This window comes from Chiloscyllium plagiosum, unplaced genomic scaffold, assembly GCF_037043375.1.
Source record: "Chiloscyllium plagiosum isolate Xiang-an unplaced genomic scaffold, Cpla_swu_hap1 HiC_scaffold_9, whole genome shotgun sequence".
Classification (NCBI taxonomy): Eukaryota; Metazoa; Chordata; class Chondrichthyes; order Orectolobiformes; family Hemiscylliidae; genus Chiloscyllium; species Chiloscyllium plagiosum.
This window is the reverse complement of record NW_028270147.1, coordinates 45,592,013-45,610,427: the sequence shown is the minus strand read 5'-3', so window position 1 is coordinate 45,610,427 and position 18,415 is coordinate 45,592,013. Positions and strand designations below refer to the sequence as shown.

General features: G+C 51.8%; 1 protein-coding gene across 5 annotated transcripts in view; it reads right to left on the bottom strand.

Moving 5' to 3' along the window:
* LOC122554722 (terminal uridylyltransferase 4-like) overlaps positions 1 to 18,415 on the bottom strand; it is a 114,040-nt gene that overhangs the window by 62,866 nt on the left and 32,759 nt on the right. For all 5 annotated transcript variants that reach the window (XM_087990592.1, XM_087990593.1, XM_087990590.1 and 2 more), the window contains 3 exons: positions 15,767 to 15,855; positions 4,509 to 4,560; positions 1,576 to 1,645 (listed from right to left, as the gene is read on the bottom strand). In XM_087990592.1, coding sequence (XP_087846718.1) covers positions 1,576 to 1,645; positions 4,509 to 4,560; positions 15,767 to 15,855 — 211 coding nt within the window. The remainder of the gene's footprint in view (positions 1 to 1,575; positions 1,646 to 4,508; positions 4,561 to 15,766; positions 15,856 to 18,415) is intronic.

Genomic DNA, 18,415 nt, shown 5'->3' with positions numbered 1-18,415 from the left:
CTTTTGCCCGAAACGTCGATTTTGCCTGTCCTCGGATGCTGCCTGAATTGCTGTGCTCTTCCAGCACCACTGATCCAGAATCTGGTTTCCAGCATCTGCAGTCATTGTTTTTACCCCATGGGATATTTAATGCCTACTTCAAGGTCAGTAAGAGCCTTGGTTTAATATTTCACCTGAAGCCACCTTTAAAATTGTAGAAGGACCTTACTATTGCACTCAAGTGTAAACTTGAATTATGTACTCAAGTTTCTATAATATGACTTGAAGCTAGAGTCTTCAGACTGAAGTGACAAGAGTGTGAGCATGGAGTTAATAAGTTTAAAAACAAACCATTAGGGAAGAAATATAGGTTGAACATATGCTTATGTATTTCTACATTATATCTAAAATTTGAACTCAAGTATTTTAACCCTCATCAAGCCAATCCCAATTATTTCCCAATAAACCACGGGGATTACTGACTTGATTTATTGATAAATTAGCATATCTTGTTGCAGGTTAAATTCGACTTTAAATAGCAACAATAATATTCACACTTCAAACACTTGTAATATACTTGAGTATATACATGCATGCCAACTTGGATGTTTATTATTAGTCAACATCTTTCACTGAAAGGTGAAAGGCAACCTACATGATCATAATTAAAGCAACATCTCCATGTTAAAGGGCATGCTACTGCAAATTTGACATACACTGCACAAAGGGTATACAGCACATACAATTATTTGTCCAGAATGTGATAAGTAACATATCCTAGAGGTTTTAAGAAATGAAAGCTTTGAAAGGGTTCAGAAAAGATTTATAAGGATGTTGCCAGGTTTGGAGGATTTGAGCTATAGGGAGAGACTGGACAGGCTGGGGCGGTTTTCCCTGGAGTGTCAGAGGTTGAGGGGTGACCTTATACAGGTTTACTAAATTATGAGGGGCATGGATAGGGTAAATAGGCAATATCTTTTCCCTGGGGTTGGGGGAGTCCAGAACTAGAGGGCATAGGTTCAGGGTGAGAGGGGAAAGATATAAAAGAGACCTAAGGGGCAACTTTTTCAGGCAGAGGGTGGTACGTGTATGGAATGAACTGCCAGAGGATGTGGTGGAGGTTGGTGCAATTGCAACATTTAAGAGGCATTTGGATGGATACATGAATAGGAAGGGTTTGGAGGGATATGGGCCGGGTGCTGGCAGGTGGGACTAGATTAGGTTGGGATATCTGGTCGGCATGGACAGGTTGGACCGAAGGGTCTGTTTCCATGCTGTACATCTCCATGACTCTATATACAATTAAAACAAGACAAAATTTTGAAGGACAGTGGATTTGTCAAGTACCAAGAGAAAAAAAGAAAAGTAAATGTTCAGATGAAAACCTTTAATCTGACTGAACCTTGGAAGATGACTGTACAAATCATTCTACCCTCGAAGGTATTCGGTTATCCCCCAGAGTCAAACATAAACTATATCATGCTGTTTCTCATACTGTAACTTTTATATATTTTAAAATATATTCAAGAAAATTTCAATATCATTTGGAAGAAAGGAATAAAATAAATTTTCCCTGTAATTACAGGGTACACAAACCTTTGTATATCCCTGCAGGAGATAATTGGAACTTTGGCATGGAAATCAGACTTGACATCTGAATATAAAGCTGCAAGGTAATGTTTTAATACATTAAGGATAAAGGCAAGAAAAATGTATGCATGATTTTAAAAATTACTTTCAATAAATGGATGCTATATTTTTCCAATTTCAAAGCTGATACAAATGATTCTTTCTTAAAGAAAAATCAATTTATTTCACATCAGAGGAGTTACTAGACTGAAAACAACCAAAGTTCATCTATTTGGTATTTTTATTAGTTCATAGGAAAGCCATAATTTATTGCTTATTCTAATTCCCTCAATAAGGAGATGGTAAGCCACCTGCTGCTGCTGTGCTTATGGTGCAAGTACACCCATAACACTACCAATTCTGATCATTCCTGTTAGATATACTATACATGCAGTAGATCATATATCAAATTATTCAAATATTGTAACAAAAATATTGTCTTCTGAAAGAATCACATGTAATTGCTAGCCAATTGTTTCCATCATTTTTCTTGGGAGGCTATTATATCAACCAATTGCTCAATATTGTTTCCCAAGACTTACTTTAAATTGATAACTTCTTCAAGCATACGCAATGCACTATGTTGCTATTCTGGAAAAGGTGCATCAGCTTGTTGTGATGTATGCTATCTAGCCCCAGTGATACACAGAAACAACAACCATTTCAACTTTCAACATCTTCTTTTCCAGTGCACATTTAGATCGATGGTAATTACAATTATTATGTATATGATGTACACTAACTGAATATATGTTGAAAGGAAATGAGAGACGAACATCCAATACATAACATTTAATCAGAACTTGTTCAGCAACACACTTTATTTTACTTTGTGTGGTTTCAGAAACTGTTGATACAGAATCATTATGGTGCAGAAGGCCATTCAGCCCATTGTGTCCACACTGGCTCTCTGAATGAACATTATGTCTTAGTGCCAATCACTTTGTCTTTTCACAATAACTCTGCACGTACTAACATAAATTAGTGAACTGCAAATGATTATGTTAAGTTAGCATCTTATGATCAGTACCAGAATAAATATATCAAATCTTTAAAGCCATTTAGAAAAAGATTGAAAAATAAGGCCTCCAAGGGTTGCTCGCATAGATTGATGCCATCTTGTGTCAGGTCAAAACTGACAGGACATCTTTCTGATGTGATTCACACCACACCAGGCCAAAAGATATCTGAGGTCCATCAACATATTATTATTTTATGCGGTTTGCCCTTCAAACTCCCCCCTCAAACAATGATTGAAACCACAGAGGTGAAAAGCCGAACTTGAGAATTCTTATTTGACTACCAAAGCACCTTATTTGGAAAACAATAGACACTAGAATCAGAGCATCATAGAGATGGAAACGGACCCTTCGGTCCAACTTGTCCATGCCGACCAGTTTTCCCAAACTAATCGAGTCCCACTTCCCAGCACCCAGCCCATACCCTTCCTATTCATATACCCATTCAGATGCTTTTTAAATGTTGCAATTGTATCAGCCTCCACCACTTCCTCTGGCAGCTCATTCCATAGATGCACACTCTCTGTGTGAAAACATTGCCTCTTAGGTCTCTTTTATATCTTTCCCCTTTCACCCTAAACTTAAGCCCTCGAGTTCTGGACTCCTCCACCCCAGGGAAAAGACCTTGTCTATTTACCCTATTCATGCCCCTCTATTAGGCCACCCCTCAGCCTTCGATGCTCCAGGGAAAAAAGCCCTAGCCTATTCAACCTCTCCCTTTAGCTCAAATCCTCCAACCCTGGCAACATCCTTGTAAATTTTTTCTGAACCCTTTCAAGTTTCACAACATCCTTCTGATAGGAAGGAGACCAGAATTGCACGCAATATTCCAAAGGTGGCCTAACCAATGTCCTGTACAGCTGCAACATGACCTCCCAACTCCTATACTCAATACTATGATGAATAAAGGAAAGCATACCAAATGCCTTCTTCACCATCCTACCTATTTTCAAGGAGCTATGAACCTGCACTCCAAGGTCTCTTTATTCAGCAACACTCCCTCGAACCTTACCATTGAGTGTATAAGTCCTGCTAAGATTTGCTTTCCCAAAATGCAACACCTTGCATTTATCTACACTAAATTCTATCTACCACTCCTCAGCCCATTGACCTATCTGATCAAGATCCCGTTGTAATCTGAGGTAATCTTCTTCGCTGTCCACTACACCTCCAAATTTGGTGTCATCTGCAAATTTACTACGGGAGGTCACATGATAAGGCAGGCATATTTGCTCCATGCTTAAAAAGGTATTAGCAGAATTCAAACTGGCATTCAAGAGAGTTCCATCAGAGAGAGAGTCCTGCAAGTAAAGTAATCAGAACTCTGTAGCTAATTGCAATATCTTGAAAGGTAAGGAAATGCTCTTTCCTCCAACCTGTTCTCTTTGAAGTTCCCATAAGAAATCCACCTTTGGGCAGATCAATTACTAGAAACCTTCGCAGCTAGTAAGAATTCTCTCAAATTTCAACAATTTCATTCCAGCCAAAGCATTAATTCAAGCAAGAAACATCAGCCCTGTGCCAAAATAGAGATTGGGTTATATTTACTGATTTATCTTCATTTCTATCTATATTGTATGTGAGATGATGTGGGTGAGTTGAATTAACGAGTCATATATTTGTTAATCACTGGGGCAAGTGTGTGAGAAATAAAACAATCTTCAATTTTAAATGCAGAAAACCTGGCTGTTTGGTAAATAAAAATAAATAGCTAAACTTGGTACCCAAGTCACCAGCCTCCACTTAACACTGTATGGCCACAATCAGGAACTCAGCATGTGGAAGCTTACTTTGCAACTCCACCCAATATCCACAATATCTTCACATATATAGTTTATATTAGTCATGTCTTGAAATATCAAAAATAGTCAGTAGACTTACAATGGTTTTTAATAATGTCCAGCACTTGTATCAAAACATCTGGCTGATTTAACTGCAAAAGAAACAATAATGGATAAAATCAAATTACTTCAATTCTACAGGGGAAGGGTCAGAAATCAATTCTTCAAATCTTTACAATACCTAACAACAAAACTCATTATTTTAAACTTGTTTAATATTTATTAAATGATAAATGGAGATCTTTTAATGCTTTGTCCTTCTTTTATTAATGTTGATGTTGCCAGCTGGCTAGCAATTATTGTCCATTTCCAATTGCCCAGAGGACAGTGAAGATTCAACCACATTAGTGTGGGTCCAAAGCCAGACCAGCAAAGAATGGCAGTTTTCTTTTCCTAAAGGGCATTAGTGAACCAGCTAGGCTTTTACAACAATCAGTATAACATGGTTGTCATCAGGCTAGATGTTTCATTCCAGATCTTCGATGAATTTGAAATTTTAACATCTGCCATGGTGGGATTTAAACCCATGACCGCAGAATATAAACCTGAAGTTCTGGATTACTAGTTCAGTGACATTACCACTACACCACCACCTCCCCTATGCAAATCAATTCCAGATTACATTCTTCTACTGATGAAATACGGCAGGGGGCTGTGCTGGGGGCGGGTGGTGTGTTTGGACAGGGTTGGGGGCGGGTTGAGCGTTTAGACCTGGTTGGGGGCGGGTGGCATGTTTGGACCGGGTTGGGGGCGGGTGGTGTGTTTGGACAGGGTTGGGGGTGGGTGGCGTGTTTGTACCGGGTTGGGGGCGGGTGGAGTGTTTGGACCGGGTTGGGGGCGGGTGGTGCGTTTGGACCGGGTTGGGAGCGGGTGGAGTGTTTGGACCGGGTTGGGGGCGAGTGGAGTATTTGGACCGGGTTGGGGGGCGGGTGGAGTGTCTAGACCAAGTTGGGGGCAGGTGGAGTGTTTGGACTGGGTTGGAGGGCGGGTGGTGTGTTTGGACCGGGTTAGGGGGGCGGGTGGCGTGTTAAGACCAAGTTGGGGGTGCATGGCGTGTTTAGACCGGGTTGAGGGGGCGGGTGGAGTATTTAGACCGAATTGGGGGCGGGTAGAGTGTTTGGACCGAGTTCGGGGTGGGTGGCGTGTTTAGACCGAGTTGGGGGCGGGTGGCGTGTTTGGACTGGGTTGGGGGGCGGGTGGCGTGTTTGGACCGGGTTGGGGGGCGGGTGGCGTGTTAAGATCAAGTTGGGGGTGTATGGCGTGTTTGGACCGGGTTGGGGGTGGGTGGAGTGTTTAGACCGTGTTGGGGGTGGGTGGAGTGTTTAGACCGAGTTGGGGGCCGGTGGTGTGTTTGGACCACGTTGGGGGGCGGGTGGAGTGTTTAGACCGGGTTGGGGGCGGGTGGAGTGTTTGGACCGTGTTGGAGGCAGGTGGCAAGTTTGAACCGAGTTGGGGGCGGGTGGCGAGTTTGGACCGGGTTGAGGGCGAGTGGCGAGTTTGGACCGGGTTGGGAGCGAGTGGCGAGTTTGGACCGGGTTGGGAACGGGTGGCGAGTTTGGACCGGGTTGGGGGCGGGTGGAGTGTTTAGACCGGGTTGGAGGCGGGTGGCGAGTTTGGACCGGGTTGGGGGCAGGTGGAGTGTTTAGACTGGGTTGGGGCTGTGTGGCATGTTTAGACCAAGTTGGGGGCAGGTGGTGTGTTTGGACCACGTTGGGGGGGCGGGTGGAGTGTTTAGACCGGGTTGGGGCTGTGTGGCATGTTTAGACCAAGTTGGGGGCGGGTGGCGTGTTTAGATCGAGTTGGGGGCGGGTGGCGTGTTTAGACCAAGTTGGAGGCGGGTTGCGAGTTTAGACCGGGTTGGGGACAGGTGCAGTGTTTAGACCGAGTTGGGGGCAGGTGACGTGTTTAGACCAAGTTAGGGGCAGGTGGCGTGTTTAGACCAAGTTAGGGGCGGGTGGCGTGTTTGGACCGGGTTGGGGGCAGGTGGAGTGTTTAGACCGGGTTGGGGGCGGGTGGAGTGTTTAGACCGGGTTGGGGGCGTGTGGCGAGTTTGGACCGAGTTGGGGGCGGGTGGCGTGTTTAGGCCAAGTTAGGGGCAGGTGGCGTGTTTGGACCGGGTTGGGGGTGGGTGGCGAATTTGGACCGGGTTGGGAGCGGGTGGCATGTTTAGACCAAGTTAGGGGCAGGTGGCATGTTTGGACCGAGTTGGGGGCGGGTGGAGTGTTTAGACCGGGTTGGGGACGGCTGGAGTGTTTTGACCGAGTTCGGGTCAGGTGGCGTGTTTAGACCGAGTTGGGGGCGGGTGGCGAGTTTAGACCGCGTTGGGGGTGGGTGGAGTGTTTAGACCGGCTAGGGGGCGGGTGGAGTGTTTAGACCGGGTTGGGGCCAGGCAGGTTTGGACCGGGTTGTGGGCGGGGGGGCAGGTTTGGACCGGGTTGGGGCCAGGCAGGTTTGGACCGGGTTGGGGGTGGGGGGAGCAGGTTTGGACCGGGTTGGGGGCGGGGGGGGGGGGGGCGGGTTTGGACCGGATTGGTTTGGAGGGGGGGGGGGGCGGGTTTGGACCGAGTTGTGGGCGAGTGGCATGTTTAGACTGGGTTGGGGGCGGGCGGAGTGTTTGGACCGTGTTGGAGGCAGGTGGCAAGTTTGAACCGAGTTGGGGGGGGTGGAGTGTTTAGACCAAGTTGGAGGCGGGTTGCGAGTTTAGACCGGGTTGGGGACAGGTGCAGTGTTTAGACCGAGTTGGGGGCAGGTGACGTGTTTAGACCAAGTTAGGGGCAGGTGGCGTGTTTAGACCAAGTTAGGGGTGGGTGGCGTGTTTGGACCGAGTTGGGGGCAGGTGGAGTGTTTAGACCGGGTTGGGGGCGGGTGGAGTGTTTAGACCGGGTTGGGGGCGTGTGGCGAGTTTGGACCGAGTTGGGGGCGGGTGGCGTGTTTAGGCCAAGTTAGGGGCAGGTGGCGTGTTTGGACCGGGTTGGGGGTGGGTGGCGAATTTGGACCGGGTTGGGAGCGGGTGGCGTGTTTAGACCAAGTTAGGGGCAGGTGGCATGTTTGGACCGAGTTGGGGGCGGGTGGAGTGTTTAGACCGGGTTGGGGACGGCTGGAGTGTTTTGACCGAGTTCGGGTCAGGTGGCGTGTTTAGACCGAGTTGGGGGCGGGTGGCGAGTTTAGACCGCGTTGGGGGTGGGTGGAGTGTTTAGACCGGCTAGGGGGCGGGTGGAGTGTTTAGACCGGGTTGGGGCCAGGCAGGTTTGGACCGGGTTGTGGGCGGGGGGGCAGGTTTGGACCGGGTTGGGGCCAGGCAGGTTTGGACCGGGTTGGGGGTGGGGGGAGCAGGTTTGGACCGGGTTGGGGGCGGGGGGGGGGGCGGGTTTGGACCGGATTGGTTTGGAGGGGGGGGGGTGGCGGGTTTGGACCGAGTTGTGGGCGGGCGGAGTGTTTGGACCGTGTTGGAGGCAGGTGGCAAGTTTGAACCGAGTTGGGGGCGGGTGGCGAGTTTAGACCAAGTTAGGGGTGGGTGGCGTGTTTGGACCGGGTTGGGGGCGGGTGGAGTGTTTAGACCAGGTTGGGGGCGGGTGGAGTGTTTAGACCGGGTTGGGGGCGTGTGGAGTGTTTAGACCGGGTTGGGGGCATGTGGCGAGTTTGGACCGAGTTGGGGGCGGGTGGCGTGTTTAGGCCAAGTTAGGGGTGGGTGGCGTGTTTGGACCGGGTTGGGGGTGGGTGGAGTGTTTAGACCAGGTTGGGGGCGGGTGGAGTGTTTAGACCGGGTTGGGGGCATGTGGCGAGTTTGGACCGAGTTGGGGGCGGGTGGCGTGTTTAGGCCAAGTTAGGGGTGGGTGGCGTGTTTGGACCGGGTTGGGGGTGGGTGTCGAATTTGGACTGGGTGGCGTGTTTAGACCAAGTTAGGGGCGGGTGGCGTGTTTAGACTGGGTTGAGGGCGGGTGGAGTGTTTAGACCGAGTTGGGGGCGGGTGGCGTCTTTGGAACAGGTTGGGGGCGGGTGGAGTGTTTAGATCGGGTTGGGGGCGGGTGGAGTGGTTAGACCAAGTTGGGGGCGGGTGGCGAGTTTAGACCGGGTTGGGGACAGGTGCAGTGTTTAGATCGAGTTGGAGGCAGGTGGCGTGTTTAGACCAAGTTAGGGGCAGGTGGCGTGTTTAGACCAAGTTAGGGGCAGGTGGCGTGTTTAGACCAAGTTAGGGGCGGGTGGCGTGTTTGGACCGGGTTGGGGGCAGGTGGAGTGTTTAGACCGGGTTGGTGGCGGGTGGAGTGTTTAGACCGGGTTGGGGGCGGGTGGAGTGTTTAGAGCGGGTTGGGGGCATGTGGCGAGTTTGGACCGAGTTGGGGGCGGGTGGCGTGTTTAGGCCAAGTTAGGAGCAGGTGGCGTGTTTGGACTGGGTTGGGGGTGGGTGGCGAATTTGGACCGGGTTGGGAGCGGGTGGCGTGTTTAGACCAAGTTAGGGGCAAGTGGCGTGTTTGGACCGAGTTGGGGGCGGGTGGAGTGTTTAGACCGGGTTGGCGACGGCTGGAGTGTTTAGACCGAGTTCGGGTCAGATGGCGTGTTTAAACCGAGTTGGGGGCGGGTGGCGAGTTTAGACCGTGTTGGGGGCGGGTGGAGTGTTTAGACTGGCTTGGGGGCGGGTGGAGTGTTTTGACCGGGTTGGGGCCAGGCAGGTTTGGACCGGGTTGTGGGCGGGGGGGCAGGTTTGGACCGGGTTGGGGCCAGGCAGGTTTGGACCGGGTTGGGGGCGGGGGGGTAGGTTTGGACCGGGTTGGGGGCGGGGGGGGCGGGTTTGGACCGGATTGGTTTGGAGGGGGGGTGCGGGTTTGGACCGAGTAGCGGGCGGGTGGCGTGTTTAGACCGGGTTGGGAGCGGGTGGACCGTGTTGGAGGCAGGTGGCAAGTTTGAACCGAGTTGGTGGCGGGTGGCGAGTTTAGACCAAGTTAGGGGCGGGTGGCGTGTTTGGACCGGGTTGGGGCCGGGTGGAGTGTTTCGACCGGGTTGGGGGCGTGTGGTGTTTAGACCGGGTTGGGGGCATGTGGAGAGTTTGGACCGAGTTGGGGGCGGGTGGCGTGTTTAGGCCAAGTTAGGGGTGGGTGGCGTGTTTGGACCGGGTTGGGGGTGGGTGTCGAATTTGGACCGGGTGGCGTGTTTAGACCAAGTTAGGGGCGGGTGGCGTGTTTGGACCGAGTTGGGGGCGGGTGGAGCGTTTGGACCGGGTTGGGGGCGGGTGGAGTGTTTAGACCGGGTTGGGGGCGTGTGGCGAGTTTGGACCGAGTTGGGGGCGGGTGGCGTGTTTAGGCCAAGTTAGGGGCAGGTGGCGTGTTTGGACCGGGTTGGGGGTGGGTGGCGAATTTGGACCGGGTTGGGAGCGGGTGGCGTGTTTAGACCAAGTTAGGGGCAGGTGGCATGTTTGGACCGAGTTGGGGGCGGGTGGAGTGTTTAGACCGGGTTGGGGACGGCTGGAGTGTTTTGACCGAGTTCGGGTCAGGTGGCGTGTTTAGACCGAGTTGGGGGCGGGTGGCGAGTTTAGACCGCGTTGGGGGTGGGTGGAGTGTTTAGACCGGCTAGGGGGCGGGTGGAGTGTTTAGACCGGGTTGGGGCCAGGCAGGTTTGGACCGGGTTGTGGGCGGGGGGGCAGGTTTGGACCGGGTTGGGGCCAGGCAGGTTTGGACCGGGTTGGGGGTGGGGGGAGTGTTTAGACCGGCTTGGGGGCGTGTGGCGAGTTTGGACCGAGTTGGGGGCGCGTGGCGTGTTTAGGCCAAGTTAGGGGTGGGTGGCGTGTTTAGACCAAGTTAGGGGCGGGTGGCGTGTTTAGACCGAGTTGGGGGCGGGCGGCGAGTTTAGACCGTGTTGGGGGCGGGTGGAGTGTTTAGACCGGCTTGGGGGCGGGTGGAGTGTTTAGACTGGGTTGGGGCCAGGCAGGTTTGGACCGGGTTGGGGGCGGGTGGAGTGTTTAGACCGGGTTGGAGGCGGGTGGCGAGTTTGGACTGGGTTGGAGGCGGGTGGAGTGTTTAGACTGGATTGGAGGCGGGTGGCGTGTTTGGACCAGGTTGGGGGCGAGTGGCGAGTTTGGACCAGGTTGGGGGTGGGTGGCGAGTTTAGACCATGTTGGGGGCGGGTGGAGTGTTTAGACCGGCTTGGGGGCGGGTGGCGTGTTTAGACTGGGTTGGGGCCAGGCAGGTTTGGACCGGGTTGGGGGCGGGGGGGCAGGTTTGGACCGGGTTGTGGGCGGGGGGGGGGCGGGTTTGGACCGGATTGGTTTGGAGGGGGGGGCGGGTTTGGACCGAGTTGGGGGCGGGTGGCGTGTTTAGACTGGGTTGGGGGCGGGTGGAGTGTTTGGACCGTGTTGGAGGCGGGTGGCAAGTTTGAACCGAGTTGGGGGCGGGTGGCGAGTTTGGACCGGGTTGGGGGCGAGTGGCGAGTTTGGACTGGGTTGGAGGCGGGTGGAGTGTTTAGACCGGGTTGGGGGCGTGTGGAGTGTTTAGACCGGGTTGGGGGCATGTGGCGAGTTTGGACCGAGTTGGGGGCGGGTGGCGTGTTTAGGCCAAGTTAGGGGTGGGTGGCGTGTTTGGACCGGGTTGGGGGTGGGTGACGAATTTGGAATGGGTGGCGTGTTTAGACCAAGTTAGGGGCGGGTGGCGTGTTTAGACTGGGTTGAGGGCGGGTGGAGTGTTTAGACCGAGTTGGGGGCGGGTGGTGAGTTTAGACCAAGTTGGGGGCGGGTGGCGTGTTTATATCGAGTTGGGGGCGGGTGGCGTGTTTAGATCGAGTTGGGGGCGGGTGGAGTGTTTAGACCAAGTTGGGGGCGGGTTGCGAGTTTAGACCGGGTTGGGGACAGGTGCAGTGTTTAGACCGAGTTGGGGGCAGGTGCAGTGTTTAGACCGAGTTGGGGGCAGGTGGCGTGTTTAGACCAAGTTAGGGGCAGGTGGCGTGTTTAGACCAAGTTAGGGGCGGGTGGCGTGTTTGGACCGGGTTGGGGGCAGGTGGAGTGTTTAGACCGGGTTGGTGGCGGGTGGAGTGTTTAGACCGGGTTGGGGGCGGGTGGAGTGTTTAGAGCGGGTTGGGGGCATGTGGCGAGTTTGGACCGAGTTGGGGGCGGGTGGCGTGTTTAGGCCAAGTTAGGGGCAGGTGGCGTGTTTGGACCGGGTTGGGGGTGGGTGGCGAATTTGGACCGGGTTGGGAGCGGGTGGCGTGTTTAGACCAAGTTAGGGGCAGGTGGCGTGTTTGGACCGGGTTGGGGGTGGGTGGCGAATTTGGACCGGGTTGGGAGCGGGTGGCGTGTTTAGACCAAGTTAGGGGCAGGTGGCATGTTTGGACCAAGTTGGGGGCGGGTGGAGTGTTTAGACCGGGTTGGGGACGGCTGGAGTGTTTAGACCGAGTTCGGGTCAGATGGCGTGTTTAGACCGAGTTGGGGGCGGGTGGCGAGTTTAGACCGTGTTGGGGGCGGGTGGAGTGTTTAGACCGGCTTGGGGGCGGGTGGAGTGTTTTGACCGGGTTGGGGCCAGGCAGGTTTGGACCGGGTTGTGGGCGGGGGGGGGCAGGTTTGGACTGGGTTGGGGCCAGGCAGGTTTGGACCGGGTTGGGGGCGGAGGGGTAGGTTTGGACCGGGTTGGGGGCGGGGGGGCGGGTTTGGACCGGGTTGGGGGCGGGGGGGCGGGTTTGGACCGGATTGGTTTGGAGGGGGGGGCGGATTTGGACCGAGTTGCGGGCGGGTGGCGTGTTTAGACCGGGTTGGGAGCGGGTGGAGTGTTTGGACCGTGTTGGAGGCAGGTGGCAAGTTTGAACCGAGTTGGGGGCGGGTGGCGAGTTTAGACCAAGTTAGGGGCGGGTGGCGTGCTTGGACCGGGTTGGGGGCAGGTGGAGTGTTTAGACCAGGTTGGGGGTGTGTGGAGAGTTTGGACCGAGTTGGGGGCGAGTGCCGTGTTTAGGCCAAGTTAGGGGTGGGTGGCGTGTTTGGACTGGGTTGGGGGTGGGTGTCGAATTTGGACCGGGTGGCGTGTTTAGACCAAGTTAGGGGTGGGTGGCGTGTTTGGACCGAGTTGGGGGCGGGTGGAGCGTTTGGACCGGGTTGGGGGCGGGTGGAGTGTTTAGACCGGGTTGGGGACGGCTGGAGTGTTTAGACCGAGTTCGGGTCAGGTGGCGTGTTTAGACCGGGTTGGGGGCGGGTGGCGAGTTTAGACCGTGTTGGGGGTGGGTGGAGTGTTTAGACCGGCTTGGGGGCGTGTGGCGAGTTTGGACCGAGTTGGGGGCGGGTGGCGTGTTTAGGCCAAGTTAGGGGTGGGTGGCGTGTTTAGACCAAGTTAGGGGCGGGTGGCGTGTTTAGACCGAGTTGGGGGCGGGTGGCGAGTTTAGACCGTGTTGGGGGCGGGTGGAGTGTTTAGACCGGCTTGGGGGCGGGTGGAGTGTTTAGACTGGGTTGGGGCCAGGCAGGTTTGGACCGGGTTGGGGGCGGGTGGAGTGTTTAGACCGGGTTGGAGGCGGGTGGCGAGTTTGGACTAGGTTGGAGGCGGGTGGAGTGTTTAGACTGGATTGGAGGCGGGTGGCGTGTTTGGACCAGGTTGGGGGCGAGTGGCGAGTTTGGACCGAGTTGGGGGTGGGTGGCGAGTTTGGACCGGGTTGGGGGCGGGTGGAGTGTTTAGACCGGCTTGGGGGCGGGTGGCGTGTTTAGACTGGGTTGGGGCCAGGCAGGTTTGGACCGGGTTGGGGGTGGGGGGGCAGGTTTGGACCGGGTTGTGGGCGGGGGGGGTGGGTTTGGACCGGATTGGTTTGGAGGGGGGAGGCGGGTTTGGACCGAGTTGGGGGCGGGTGGCGTGTTTAGACCGGGTTGGGAGCGGGTGGAGTGTTTGGACCGTGTTGGAGGCAGGTGGCAAGTTTGAACCGAGTTGGGGGCGGGTGGCGAGTTTAGACCAAGTTAGGGGCGGGTGGCGTGCTTGGACCGGGTTGGGGGCAGGTGGAGTGTTTAGACCAGGTTGGGGGCGTGTGGAGAGTTTGGACCGAGTTGGGGGCGAGTGGCGTGTTTAGGCCAAGTTAGGGGTGGGTGGCGTGTTTGGACTGGGTTGGGGGTGGGTGTCGAATTTGGACCGGGTGGCGTGTTTAGACCAAGTTAGGGGCGGGTGGCGTGTTTGGACCGAGTTGGGGGCGGGTGGAGCGTTTGGACCGGGTTGGGGGCGGGTGGAGTGTTTAGACTGGGTTGGGGACGGCTGGAGTGTTTAGACCGAGTTCGGGTCAGGTGGCGTGTTTAGACCGAGTTGGGGGCGGGTGGCGAGTTTAGACCGTGTTGGGGGTGGGTGGAGTGTTTAGACCGGCTTGGGGGCGTGTGGCGAGTTTGGACCGAGTTGGGGGCGGGTGGCGTGTTTAGGCCAAGTTAGGGGTGGGTGGCGTGTTTAGACCAAGTTAGGGGCGGGTGGCGTGTTTAGACCGAGTTGGGGGCGGGTGGCGAGTTTAGACCGTGTTGGGGGCGGGTGGAGTGTTTAGACCGGCTTCGGGGCGGGTGGAGTGTTTAGACTGGGTTGGGGCCAGGCAGGTTTGGACCGGGTTGGGGGCGGGTGGAGCTTTTAGACCGGGTTGGAGGCGGGTGGCGAGTTTGGACTGGGTTGGAGGCGGGTGGAGTGTTTAGACTGGATTGGAGGCGGGTGGCGTGTTTGGACCAGGTTGGGGGCGAGTGGCGAGTTTGGACCGAGTTGGGGGTGGGTGGCGAGTTTGGACCGGGTTGGGGGCGGGTGGAGTGTTTAGACCGGCTTGGGGGCGGGTGGCGTGTTTAGACTGGGTTGGGGCCAGGCAGGTTTGGACCGGGTTGGGGGTGGGGGGGCAGGTTTGGACCGGGTTGTGGGTGGGGGGGTGGGTTTGGACCGGATTGGTTTGGAGGGGGGGGCGGGTTTGGACCGAGTTGGGGGCGGGTGGCGTGTTTAGACTGGGTTGGGGGCGGGTGGAGTGTTTGGACCGTGTTGGAGGCAGGTGGCAAGTTTGAACCGAGTTGGGTCGGGTGGTGAGTTTGGACCGGGTTGGGGGCGAGTGGCGAGTTTGGACCGGGTTGGGAGTGGGTGGCGAGTTTGGACCGGGTTGGGGGCGGGTGGCGAGTTTGGACTGGGTTGGGTCGGGTGGAGTGTTTAGACCGGGTTGGAGGCGGGTGGCGAGTTTGGACTGGGTTGGAGGCGGGTGGAGTGTTTAGACTGGAATGGAGGCGGGTGGAGTGTTTAGACTGGATTGGAGGCGGGTGGCGTGTTTGGACCAGGTTGGGCGCGAGTGGCGAGTTTGGACTGGGTTGGGGGTGGGTGGCAGATTTGGACCGAGTTGGGGGCGGGTGGCGTGTTTAGTCCGGGTTGGGGGCGGTTGGCGTGTTTGGACCGGTTGGCGAGTTTGGAACGGGTTGGGGGCGGGCGTGTGTGGGTTTGGACTGGGTTCGGGGCAGGGTGGGCGGTTTTGGTCCAGGTTGGGAGTGGGTGGCGGGCTTGGACCCGGGTGGGCGCAGATTTGGACCAGGTTGGGGGCAGGGTTTCGGGTTTGGACCGGGTTGGGGGCGGGGTGCAGGTTTGGACCGGGTTGGGGTCGGGGTGCGGGTTTGGACCGGGTTGGGGGTGAGGGGTGGGGTTGGTTTGGGGCGAGGTGTGGGTTGGTTTGGGGCGGAGGGGGTGGGGGCTCGCATGCTGTGCTGCTGCAGTCTCCTGAACGGGAGGCAGACTTTAAAACTCTGAGCCCCAGAGGAAAGGCATTTAATCGATTAACCAAATAATCGATTATTCGAACAAAATACTGCTCGCCCATCTCGTTCGAATAATCAAGTTTCCACTGTAATGGATATGAAAGACCTTTGGAGAATGAGCCGTTTGCAGAACTCACAAAAGTCAGGAAGCAAGTTCAAGCATGTTAGGAGGAAGTGCCTTTCGTAAAGGTTCCCTTTTGAGTGAGAATGATTTGTTAGGGAAGGTTCTGATATCAACGCAGACAAAGGAGCAACAGTAGAAGTAATCAATGGATATAATTTATTTTTAAAACGATAGTTTATTTTAAATAAGGAGATGATTTCAAATATAGCCTGAAGTCTAGTATGTCTAATGCTGGCACATTTCCAGCTCTTGGGCTAACTAATGAATCCATCAGAAACAAACATGGACGAGACCCACTGTGAACAGAGGAGCAGCTCCTCAGAGATTCCATTCACTTTACAACTTTTCTGACTGGTAGACCCGTCACTGAATTTTATCAAGAATTTGAGAGGCTTCTGGCATGATTTTGTTGCCACACCCTGTATTTTGAGCCCTGATACTTGTTTATGTGTCATAAATGTGTCAATGTATCACTTACATGGGAAGGGAATTTTACATCAATGTTGATGTCACTAGTTTTGAAAGCAAACCTTGTAAGACAAGAACCATACAACCTCAATGAGCAATCTGTAAAACAAATAAAAGCAAAACATATCAACAAAGATTTATCTGGACTAAACTGGGTAGGTAAACATTCGCGTTTATTAATATCCATTCTATCCCTTCACTTTCCTGAACAGAAAGCTGGCAGTTTGACTTACTTCAACTATAATTTTTACAATTACTATACAATCTTCCTATATTATAACCAGCACTAAATTCACCTTTGCCAGCTCTGTTGAAGCCTTTTTTTCCTTGAATCCAATTAGTTTTCTGGTCTGATGACTTCCATTCCATGATTCCCAGTTTGAGGTCAATTTCAAACTCTCCTATTTCCAGTCCATCTTTCCTCTCTTTGAAATGTACTTGTACTCACTGTGTTCATTCTATCCTTCCAAAAGATATGACCACACTTCCCTGAGTGCTCTTACACTGGCACTAACACTTTTGAAAGTTATCAAAGTAATCATCATCTTTCAAATTGACTATTACCTTGAATATCTTAGTTTAAAGACTGAAATGAGCAATACATGCAGCACAAATCAATTTTGGTATGTTCAATTTTGAAGAGGAGTGTTCATTAATATGTAAGCATTATTCCTCAAGATGTGAACAAGGAGCTGGTGTAGGCCATGCGGCCTCTAATGCCTGCTCTGCCATTTATAAGATTATGGCTAATCTGACTGAAATCTCAAACCTATATTCCCACCTATCCCCAATAATGTTTTATTCTCTTGCCTCCAAGCCGAACTGTCCAACCTTTCCTCACAAGATAATCTGCCTATTTTATGTTTTATTTTGGTCAACCTTGTCTGAACAGCTTCCAAAGCATTCACATGGGTAACAAATCCATTAATAGATGACTAATACAGTACACAGTACTCCTGAGAGGGTTCACTAGTGCTGTGTATAACTAAAGCATAACCTCTCTACTTATGTATTCAATTCCCCCGGTAATGTGTTAATATTCTATTAGCTTCCCTAATTACTTGCTGAACTTGCACACTAACCTTTTCTGATTCATGCATGAGGATAGCACCGTATCTCAGAACTCTGCAGTTTCTCACATTTAAATAAAAACATTTGTTTTTATTTTTCCTGTTGAAATGGTCAATTTTACGTCTGCCCACATTATACTCCATTTGCCCGATCTTTACATGCTCATTTAACCTATCTATAATTCCTTGTAGCCCTATGTCCTCTTCACAACTTACTTTCCTACCTTTGTGCCATCAGTAAATATGGCAACCATACCTTCCAAGTCATTTATATAAATTATAAACAGTTGAAATCTCACTGAAATCTTATCACCCAGATACCCATCCCTTGTTAGCCAGCCAATCTTCTATCCATACCAATATGCTACTCCCCACATCATGAGTTTTTATTTTCCGCAAGAGTCGTTGAGGCACCAAGTTATCAATTGCCTTCTGCAAATCTAAGGCAGTACAACCAGCAGTTCCCCTTATCCACAGCACATGAGTTCATCAAAAGTTCAACAGATTGGTTAAACATGATTTTCTTTTCACAATACCATGTTAACTTAGCCTTGTTACCTTGAACTTCTGCAAGTGCCCTGTTATAGGTTTTTAATAAAAGCTTCTCATATTTTCCTATGATAGATACTAAAATGACTAGCTTGTAGTTTTATGCTTTCTGTTTCCTTCACTTTTTGAATAAAGGAGCTCCATTTGCAATCTTTCAATTGAAGGGAACCCTTTTCCCAAATCAAGGAAGTTTGGAATATCAACACCAAAGCTTCAACTATTCCACAAGCCACTTCTTTTTTTACTCAGTACTACCTCACTGGTGACTATAATTTCCTGAGCTCCTCTCCTTTGCATCCCCTGGTATATTGCTGCTTCTAGAATATTACTTGTGGTGTCCATAATGGAGAATGTTGCAAAATACCTGTTCAACTCATCTGCCATTTGCTTATTTTAAATTATTAATTCTCCAGTCTCACTTTCTGTAAGGGGCCAATGCCCATTTTATTAACTCTTTTCTTCCTTAAATGTTTAAAGAAACTCATGCTATTTGTTTTTATAGCTAGCTTTCTCATACTCTAATTTTTCCTCCTTTTTAATTTTTGTTCATTCTTTCTGTTTTTTATATTCTGTCTTATCTTCTGTCCTACCATCTGTCCTTGCACAATTATATGCTTTGTCTTTTGGTTTAAGTCTATCGTTAATATTTCTAGTCAACGACGGATGGTAGGTCCAGCCTTAGAATTTTTCTTACTTGTTAGAACGCAAAAAATACTATCTATTCTGAAATATCCCCTTAAATTTCTGCAACTGCCATCTCTACTGACCTATCCTTTAACATAATTTGCCAATTCATATTATCCAGCACTGCCTCATGCCCTCATAATTTCCCTCACATAAATTTTTAAAAATAGCTTTGGACACACTCCTTTCTCCCTCAAACTGATTCTAAAAATCACATTATGGTTGCTGCTACCCAAGGCGCTTTCAATATATGATCATTTATTAATCCTGCCTTGTAACACAACACCAGGTCTATTATATCTTACTCTCTAGTTGGCTCCAGACAATGCTGCTCTAAGAAACTATCCTGAAAACAT